At 43.7% G+C, this 10,646-nt stretch overlaps 1 protein-coding gene across 1 annotated transcript; it reads right to left on the bottom strand.

Annotated features, from left to right (window-relative positions):
* Window positions 1–9,282: 9,282 nt before the first annotated feature.
* Window positions 9,283–10,155, bottom strand: LOC128664305 (uncharacterized). Its single transcript, XM_053719144.1, has one exon. The coding sequence runs from the start codon at window positions 10,153–10,155 to the stop codon at window positions 9,283–9,285; it is 873 nt and encodes a 290-aa protein (XP_053575119.1).
* Between the last annotated feature and the right edge of the window lie 491 nt (window positions 10,156–10,646).

Below are 10,646 nucleotides of genomic sequence, written 5' to 3'. Positions count from 1 at the left end.
ATTACTTACTACAGCCATTCCTTATCACATCCATTTTTCATTAACGCCATTCCCTATTTCTGTCATGCCTTACTACTGTCATTCCTACTACAGTCATTCCTACTACTGTCATTCCTACTACAGTCATTCCTACTACTGTCATTCCTTACTACTGTCATTCCTTACTACTGTCATTCTTCACTAAAATTATTCTCTACTACTGGCATTCCTACTACTTTCATTCCTACTACTGTCATTCTTCACTAACACATTCCCTACTACTGTCATTCCTACTACTGTCATTCCTTACTACTGTCATTCCTTCTACAGTCATTCCTACTACTGTCATTCTTTACTTCTGACATTCCTTATCACAGCAATTTTTCACTAATGCCATTCCCTATTACTGTCATTCCTACTACAGTCATTCCTTACTACTGTCATTCTTCACTAATGTCATTCCCTACTACTGTCATTCCTACTACTGTCATTCTTCACTAACATTATTCTCTACTACTGTCATTCCTACTACTGTCATTCCTACTACTGTCATTCTTCACTAACACAATCCCTACTTCTGTCAATCCTACTACAGTCATTCCTTACTACTGACATTCCATACCACAGTCATTCTTCACTAACCCCATTCCCTACTTCTGTCAATCCTACTACAGTCATCCCTTACTGCTGACATTCCTTACCACAGCCATTCTTCACTAACCCCATTCCCTACTTCTGTCAATCCTACTACAGTCATTTCTTACTACTGACATTCCTTACCACAGTCGTTCTTCACTTACACCATTCCCTACTACTGTGATTCCATACTACAATCATTACTTACTACAGCCATTCCTTATCACAGCCATTTTTCATTAACGCCATTCCCTATTTCTGTCATGCCTTACTACTCTCACTCCCTACTACTGTCATTACTTACTACAGTCATTCTCTACTACTGTCAACCCTTACTACAGTCATTCCTAACGCCCGTCATTCCTTACTATTTTCATTCCCTACTACAGTCATTCCTTACTACTGCCATATCTTAATACTGTCATTTCCTACTTCTGTCATTCCTTACTACTATCATTCCTTACTACTGTCATTCCTTACTACTATCATTCCTTACCACAGCCATTTTTCACGAACGCCATTCCCTATTCTGTCATGCCTTACTACTGTCATTCCCTACTACTTTCATTCCTTACTAATGTAACTTTCTGAATATTTTGACACAGTTTCCCTGCCATTGTTTAATCTCCCTTACAACTTGCCTAATGTGGAGGAGCCTAATAAGGCAGGCATGATTAAGCCACAGTCGTTTTGTTAGAACACCTTACATTATTTACTATAACATCTGAGGCCGATAAGGGACACATGTTTAGCAGGGCCAGCGCAGTCTGCAGTGGGGACTTCTGATTCTCAGAATTGGAAAATCCACAATTGTCAGAATAAAATAAAAGGAAAAGAGGGTAAATATTACAAGTATTTAGCAGTTAGCTATAATAAAACATTTATATTTAATGTACATTTACGCTTAGCGCACAGAGAATATGGTAAAATTGCCTTTCAGATTACAAAATGACTTTTTCTAAAGATATTAAATCCTCAAATGTATTTTTTAATAAGTTTGAAAGGGGAAAGAAACCCTTTGCTAGTGGCTGCCTTGTGTAATCAGCTTGAATGGTAATTTTATATTTTCTTTTTGACAAACTTAAACAGGGATTTAATTAACAAATATGATAATACAAATATCTGACAGGTTGTAAATTTATTTAGCTTTTTACAAATTTTCTGAGTCTGAGTGGGAGTACGTCAGTTTTATTTACTGAAACTAGTGACAAGATAATCAGATTTACTCAGGCTCAGAGAGCTAATTATACCTAAGAAGTAGCCAGCACATTCATAAGTGCAGCGGATCACTGCAGACCGGCCGCCGCCTGCTCTCAGGGAATCCTCAGATCTGCTGCTACTTGTTGCTGCCTGGAAACTGGAAAATACACAGTAACCTCATCAATCTGTTCTTGGGGGCAATTCCCCCTGCAGACACAGTAAAGTGGTACTTACATTAAACCTAAAGAGCCTGACCTGCACTAAAACTTCTGTACAAAGGCTGCAGTGCCAGAATATCTACAGTATGTACAAACACTGCAGTGCCAGAATGTCTCTGTACAAACACTACAGTGCTAGAATATCTCTGTACAAACACTGCAGTGCCAGAATGTCTCTGTACAAACACTACAGTGCTAGAATATCTCTGTACAAACACTGCAGTGCCAGAATGTCTCTGTACAAACACTGCAGTGCCAGAATGTCTCTGTACAAACACTGCAGTGCTAGAATATCTCTGTACAAACACTGCAGTGCCAGAATGTCTCTGTACAAACACTACAGTGCTAGAATATCTCTGTACAAACACTGCAGTGCCAGAATGTCTCTGTACAAACACTGCAGTGCCAGAATGTCTCTGTACAAACACTGCAGTGCTAGAATATCTCTGTACAAACACTGCAGTGCCAGAATGTCTCTGTACAAACACTGCAGTGCCAGAATGTCTCTGTACAAACACTGCAGTGCCAGAATGTCTCTGTACAAACACTGCAGTGCTAGCATATCTCTGTACAAACACTGCAGTGCCAGAATGTCTCTGTACAAACACTACAGTGCTAGAATATCTCTGTACAAACACTGCAGTGCCAGAATGTCTCTGTACAAACACTGCAGTGCCAGAATGTCTCTGTACAAACACTACAGTGCCAGAATGTCTCTGTACAAACACTACAGTGCCAGAATGTCTCTGTACAAACACTGCAGTGCTAGAATACCTCTGTACAAACACTGCAGTGCAAGAATGTCTCTGTACAAACACTGCAGTGCAACAATGTCTCTGTACAAACACTGCAGTGCAACAATGTCTCTGTACAAACACTGCAGTGCTAGAATGTCTCTGTACAAACACTGCAGTGCAAGAATGTCTCTGTACAAACACTACAGTGCAAGAATGTCTCTGTACAAACACTGCAGTGCCAGAATGTCTCTGTACAAATGCTGCAGTGCCAGAATGTCTCTGTACAAACGCTGCAGTGCCAGAATGTCTCTGTACAAATGCTGCAGTGCCAGAATGTCCCTGTACGAATACTGCAGTGTCAGAATGGCTCTGTACAAACACTGCAGTGCCAGAATATTTCCGTACAAACACTGCAGTGCCAGAATGTCTCTGTACAAACACTGCAGTGCCAGAATGTCTCTGTACAAACACTGCAGTGCCAGAATGTCTCTGTACAAGCACTGCAGTGCTAGAATATCTCTGTACAAACACTGCAGTGCCAGAATGTCTCTGTACAAGCACTGCAGTGCCAAAATGTCTGTGTACAGAGGCTGCAGTGCCAGAATGTATTTGTACACACACTGCAGTGCCAGAATGTCTCTGTACAAAAGCTGCAGGGCCAAAATGTCTCTATAAAAAGGCTGCAGTGCCAGAATATCTCTGTACAAACACTGCAGTGCAAGAATATCTCTGTACAAATGCTGCAGTGCCAGAATTTCTCTGTACAAAGGCTGCAGTGCCAGAATGTCTCCGTACAAAGGCTGCAGTGCCAGAATGTCTCTGTTCAAATGCTGCAGTACCCAAATGTCTCTGTACAAACATTGCAGTGCCAGAATGTGTCTGTAAAAAACGCTGCAGTGTCAGAATGATCTTTGTACAAAAGCTGCAGTGCCATAATGTCTCTGTACAAAGGCTGCAGTGCCAGAATGTCTCTGTACAAACACTACAGTGCCAAAATGTATCTGTATAAAGGCTGCAGTGCCAGAATGTCTCTGTACAAAGGCTGCAGTGCCAGAATGTCTCTGTATAAAGGATGCAGTGCCAGAATGTCTCTGTACAAACACTGCAGTGCCAGAATGTCTCTGTACAAAGGCTGCAGTGCCAGAATGTCTCTGTACAAAGGCTGCAGTGCCAGAATGTTTCTGTGCAAACACTGCAGTGCCAGAATGTTTCTGTGCAAACACTGCAGTGCCAGAATGTCTCTGTACAAAGGCTGCAGTGCCAGAATGTCTCTGTACAAAGGCTGCAGTGCCAGAATGTCTCTGTATAAAGGATGCAGTGCCAGAATGTCTCTGTAAAAACACTGCAGTGCCAGAATGTCTCTGTACAAACACTGCAGTGCCAGAATGTCTCTGTACAAACACTGCAGTACCAGAATGTCTCTGTACAAAGGCCGCAGTGCCAGAATGTCTCTGTACAAACACTGCAGTGCCAGAATGTCTCTGTACACACACTGCAGTGCCAGAATGTCTCTGTACAAACACTGCAGTGCCAGAATGTCTCTGTATAAAGGCTGCAGTGCCAGAATGTCTCTGTAAATATGCTGCAGTGCCAGAATGTCTCTGTACAAAGGCTGCAGTGCCAGAATGTCTCTGTATAAAGGCTGCAGTGCCAGAATGTCTCTGTACAAAGGCTGCAGTGCCAGAATGTCTCTGTACAAAGGCTGCAGTGCCAGAATGTCTGTGTACAAACACTGCAGTGCCAGAATGTCTCTGTACAAACACTGCAGTGCCAGAATGTCTCTGTACAAACACTGCAGTACCAGAATGTCTCTGTACAAAGGCCGCAGTGCCAGAATGTCTCTGTACAAACACTGCAGTGCCAGAATGTCTCTGTACAAACACTGCAGTGCCAGAATGTCTCTGTACAAACACTGCAGTGCCAGAATGTCTCTGTACAAATACTGCAGTGCCAGAATGTCTCTGTACAAAGGCTGCAGTGCCAGAATGTCTCTGTACAAATACTGCAGTTCCAGAATATCTCTGTGCAAAGGCTGCAGTGCCAGAAAGTCTCTGTACAAACACTGCAGTGCAAGAATGTCTCTGTACAAAGGCTGCAGTGCCAGAATGTCTCTGTACAAACACTGCAGTGCCAGAATGTCTCTGTACAAACACTGCAGTGCCAGAATGTCTCTGTATAAAGGCTGCAGTGCCAGAATGTCTCTGTACAAAGGCTGCAGTGCCAGAATGTCTCAGTACAAATGCTGCAGTGCCAGAATGTCTCTGTACAAACACTGCAGTGCCAGAATATCTCTGTGCAAACACTGCAGTGCCAGAATGTTTCTGTACAAACACTGCAGTGCCAGAACGTCTCTGTACAAAGGCTGCAGTGCCAGAATGTCTCTGTACAAAGGCCGCAGTACCAGAATGTCTCTGTACAAAGGCTGCAGTACCAGAATGTCTCTGTACAAAGGCCGCAGTGCCAGAATGTCTCTGTACAAATACTGCAGTGCCAGAATGTCTCTGTGCAAAGGCTGCAGTGCCAGAATGTCTCTGTACAAAGGCTGCAGTGCCAGAATGTCTCTGTACAAATACTGCAGTGCCAGAATGTCTCTGTACAAAGGCTGCAGTGCTAGAATGTCTCTGTACAAACGCTGCAGTGCCAGAATGTCTCCGTACAAACACTGTAGTGACAGAATGTCTCTGTACAAACTCTGCAGTGCCAGAATGTGTCTGTACAAAGACTGCAGTGCCAGAATGTCTCTGTACAAACACTGCAGTGCCAGAATGTCTCTGTACAAAGGCTGCAGTGCTAGAATGTCTCTGTACAAACGCTGCAGTGCCAGAATGTCTCTGTACAAACTCTGCAGTGCCAGAATGTCTCTGTACAAACTCTGCAGTGCCAGAATGTCTCTGTAAAAAGGCTGCAGTGCCAGAATGTCTCCGTACAAACACTGCAGTGCCAAAATGTCTCTGTACAAACACTGCAGTGCTAGAATATCTCTGTACAAATACTGCAGTGCCAGAATGTCTCTGTACAAACACTGCAGTGCCAGAATGTCTCTGTACAAAGGCTGCAGTGCCAGAATGTCTCTGTACAAACACTGCAGTGCTAGAATATCTCTGTACAAATACTGCAGTGCCAGAATGTCTCTGTACAAACACTGCAGTGCCAGAATGTCTCTGTACAAAGGCTGCAGTGCCAAAATGTTTCTGTACAAACACTGCAGTGCTAGAATATCTCTGTACAAACACTGCAGTTCCAGATTGTCTCTGTACAAACACTGCAGTGTCAGAATGTCTCTGTACAGACACTGCAGTGCCAAAATGTCTCTGCACAGAGGCTGCAATGCCAGAATATCTCTGTACAAACACTGCAGTGCCAGAATGTCTCGGTAAAAAGGCTGCAGTGCCAGAATATCTCTGTACAAATACTGCAGTGCCAGAATGTCTCGGTAAAAAGGCTGCAGTGCCAGAATGTCTCTGTACAAACACTGCAGTGCCAGAATGTTTCAGTACAAACGCTGCAGTGCTAGAATTGCCACTTACCTCATGTATCAGATGATTGGGTACATGAATAGCCACCTACCTCACATATCAGATGATTGACTACATACATAGCTACTAACCTCATGTATCAGGTGATTGTCTACATGAACTGCCACTTACCTCACGTATCAGATGATTGGCTACATGAATAGCTATTTACCTCACGTATCAGATGATTGGCTACATAAATTGCTACTTACCTCATGTATCAGGTGATAGGCTACATAAATAGCTACTTACCTCATGTATCAGGTGATTGGCTACATGAGCTGCCACTTACCTCATGTATCAGGTGATTGGCTACATGATCTGCCACTTACCTCATGTATCAGGTGATTGGCTACATGATCTGCCACTTACCTCATGTATCAGGTGATAGGCTACATAAATAGCTACTTACCTCATGTATCAGGTGATTGGCTACATGAGCTGCCACTTACCTCATGTATCAGGTGATTGGCTACATGAGCTGCCACTTACCTCATGTATCAGGTGATTGACTACATGAGCTGCCACTTACCTCATGTATCAGGTGATTGGCTACATGAGTTGCCACTTACCTCACGTATCAAGGGATTGTCTACATGAATTGCCATTTACGTCATGTATCAGATGATTGTCTACATGAGCTGCCACTTACCTCATGTATCAGGTGATTGTCTACATGAGCTGCCACTTACCTCATGTATCAGGTGATTGTCTACATGAGCTGCCACTTACCTCATGTATCAGATGATTGTCTAGATGAATTGCCACTTACCTCATGTATCAGATGATTGTCTAGATGAATAACCACTTACCTCATGTATCAGGTGATTGGCTACATGAATTGCCACTTACCTCATGTATCAGGAGATTGTCTACATGAATTGCCACTTACCTCATGTATCAGGTGATTGTCTACATGAATTGCCACTTACCTCACGTATCAGGTGATTGTCTACATGAATTGCCACTTACCTCACGTATCAGGTGATTGGCTACATGAATTGCCACTTACCTCATGTATCAGGTGATTGTCTACATGAATAACCACTTACCTCATGTATCAGGTGATTGTCTACATGAATAACCACTTACCTCATGTATCAGGTGATTGGCTACATGAGCTGCCACTTACCTCACGTATCAGGTGATTGGCTACATGAATTGCCACTTACCTCACGTATCAGGTGATTGGCTACATGAATTGCCACTTACCTCATGTATCAGGTGATAGGCTACATAAATTGCCACTTACCTCATGTATCAGGTGATTGGCTACATGAATTGCCACTTACCTCATGTATCAGGTGATAGGCTACATAAATTGCCACTTACCTCATGTATCAGGTGATTGGCTACATGAATTGCCACTTACCTCATGTATCAGGTGATTGTCTACATAAATTGCCACTTACCTCATGTATCAGATGATTGTCTAAATGAATTGCCACTTACCTCATGTATCAGTTGATTGGCTACATAAATTGCTACTTACCTCATGTATCAGGTGATTGTCTACATAAATTGCCACTTACCTCATGTATCAGGTGATTTTCTACATAAATTGCCACTTACCTCATGTATCAGGTGATTGGCTACATAAATTGCCACTTACCTCATGTATCAGGTGATTGTCTACATAAATTGCCACTTACCTCATGTATCAGGTGATTGGCTACATGAGTTGCCACTTACCTCACGTATCAGGTGATTGGCTACATAAATTGCCACTTACCTCATGTATCAGATGATTGTCTACATGAATTGCCACTTACCTCACGTATCAGGTGATTGGCTACAAGAATTGTGACTTACCTCATGTATCAGGTGATTGGCTACATGAATTGCCACTTACCTCACGTATCAGGTGATTGGCTACATGAATTGCCACTTACCTCATGTATCAGGTGATTGGCTACATGAATTGCCACTTACCTCATGTATCAGGTGATTGGCTACATGAATTGCCACTTACCTCACGTATCAGGTGATTGGCTACATGAATTGCCACTTACCTCACGTATCAGGTGATTGGCTACATGAATTGCCACTTACCTCATGTATCAGGTGATTGGCTACATGAATTGCCACTTACCTCATGTATCAGGTGATTGGCTACATGAATAACCACTTACCTCATGTATCAGGTGATTGGCTACATGAATTGCCACTTACCTCATGTATCAGGAGATTGTCTACATGAATTGCCACTTACCTCATGTATCAGGTGATTGGCTATATGAATTGCCACTTACCTCATGTATCAGATGATTGTCTAGATGAATTGCCACTTACCTCATGTGTCAGGAGATTGTCTACATAAATTGTCACTTACCTCATGTATCAGGTGATTGGCTACATGAATTGCCACTTACCTCATGTATCAGTTGATTGGCTACATGAATTGCCACTTACCTCATGTATCAGGTGATTGGCTACATGAATTGCCACTTACCTCATGTATCAGTTGATTGGCTACATGAATTGCCACTTACCTCATGTATCAGGTGATTGGCTACATGAATTGCCACTTACCTCATGTGTCAGGAGATTGTCTACATAAATTGTCACTTACCTCATGTATCAGGTGATTGGCTACATGAATTGCCACTTACCTCATGTATCAGGTGATTGGCTACATGAATTGCCACTTACCTCATGTATCAGGAGATTGTCTACATGAATTGCCACTTACCTCACGTATCAGGTGATTGGCTACATGAATAACCACTTACCTCATGTATCAGGTGATTGGCTACATGAATTGCCACTTACCTCATGTATCAGGAGATTGTCTACATGAATTGCCACTTACCTCACGTATCAGGTGATTGGCTACATGAATTGCCACTTACCTCACGTATCAGGTGATTGGCTACATGAATTGCCACTTACCTCACGTATCATGAGGAGAAGGTCTATTTTAGGGCACAATAGCGCTATGTTATAAAGGTACCTGCATTGTGATTAAGATTAGATAAAATGTTATAAAGGGCTGTTTTAATGCAGTGGCATTTTATTACACTTCTCTGTGGGAGGTGACACTTCTCTGTGGGAGGTGACACTTCTCTGTGGGAGGTGACACTTTTCTGTGGGAGGTGACACTTCTCTGTGGGAGGTGACACTTCTCTGTGGGAGGTGACACTTCTCTGTGGGGGGATACTTTTCTGTGGGAGGTGACATTTCTCTGTGGGAGGGGATACTTCTCAGTGGAAGGTGAAACTTTTCTAAAATGTTATAAAGGGCTGTTTTAATGCAGTGGCATTTTATTACACTTCTCTGTGGGAGGTGACACTTCTCTGTGGGAGGTGAAACTTCACTGTGGGAGATGACACTTCTCTGTAGGAGGGGATACTTCTCTGTGGGAGGGGATACTTCTCTGTGGGAGGTGACACTTCTCTGTGGGAGGTGACACTTCTCTGTGGAAGGTGACAATTCTCTGTGGGACAGGACACTTATCTGTGGGAGGGGATACTTCTCTGTGGGAGGGGATACTTCTCTGTGGGAGGGGATACTTCTCTGTGGGAGGTGAAACTTTTCTATGGGAGGTGACACTTCTCTGTGGAAGGTGACACTTCTCTGTGGGAGGTGACACTTCTCTGTGGGGGGATACTTTTCTGTGGGAGGTGACATTTCTCTGTGGGAGGGGATACTTCTCAGTGGGAGGTGAAACTTTTCTATGGGAGGTGACACTTTTCTGTGGGAGGTGACAATTCTCTGTGGGACAGGACACTTATCTGTGGGAGGGGATACTTCTCTGTGGGAGGTGACACTTCTCTGTGGGAGGGGACACTTCTCTGTGGGAGGTAACGCTTCACTATGGGAGGTTACACTTCTCTTGCAGGTGACACTTGACTGTGGTAGTTGACACATCACTGTGGAAGGTGACACTTCTATGGGGGAGGGGATACTTCTCTGTGGGAGGTGACATGTCTCTGTGGGAGGTGATACTTCTCTGTCGGAGGTGACACTTCTCTGTGGGAGGGAAACTTCTCTGTGGGAGGTGACACTTCTCTGTGGGAGGTGATACTTCTCTGTGGGAGGTAACACTTCTCTGTGGGAGGTGACACTTCTCTGTGGAAGGTGACACTTCTCTGTGGGAGGTGACACTTCTCTGTGGGAGGGGATACTTCTCAGTGGGAGGTGACATTTCACTGTGGGAGGTGATACTTCTCTGTGGGAGGGGACACTTTTCTGTGGGAGGAGATACTTCTCTGTGGGAGGTGACACTGCTCTGTGGGGGGGGATACTTTTCTGTGCGGGGTGACACTTCTCTGCGGAAGGGGGTACTTTTCTGTGGTAGGTGACACTTCTCTGTGGGAGGTGATACTTCTCTGTTGGAGGTGACACTTCTATGTGGGAGG

The sequence above is a fragment of the Bombina bombina genome, chromosome 6 (assembly GCF_027579735.1).
Source record: "Bombina bombina isolate aBomBom1 chromosome 6, aBomBom1.pri, whole genome shotgun sequence".
NCBI classification, from domain to species: Eukaryota; Metazoa; Chordata; class Amphibia; order Anura; family Bombinatoridae; genus Bombina; species Bombina bombina.
Note: the sequence above shows the minus strand (reverse complement) of the source record. Positions and strands in the feature narration are given on the sequence as shown.

Bases quoted from the DNA above. Each gene is read 5' to 3' on its own strand.
- LOC128664305 (XM_053719144.1), bottom strand. From the start codon at position 10,155: ATGTGTCAACTACCACAGTCAAGTGTCACCTGCAAGAGAAGTGTAACC.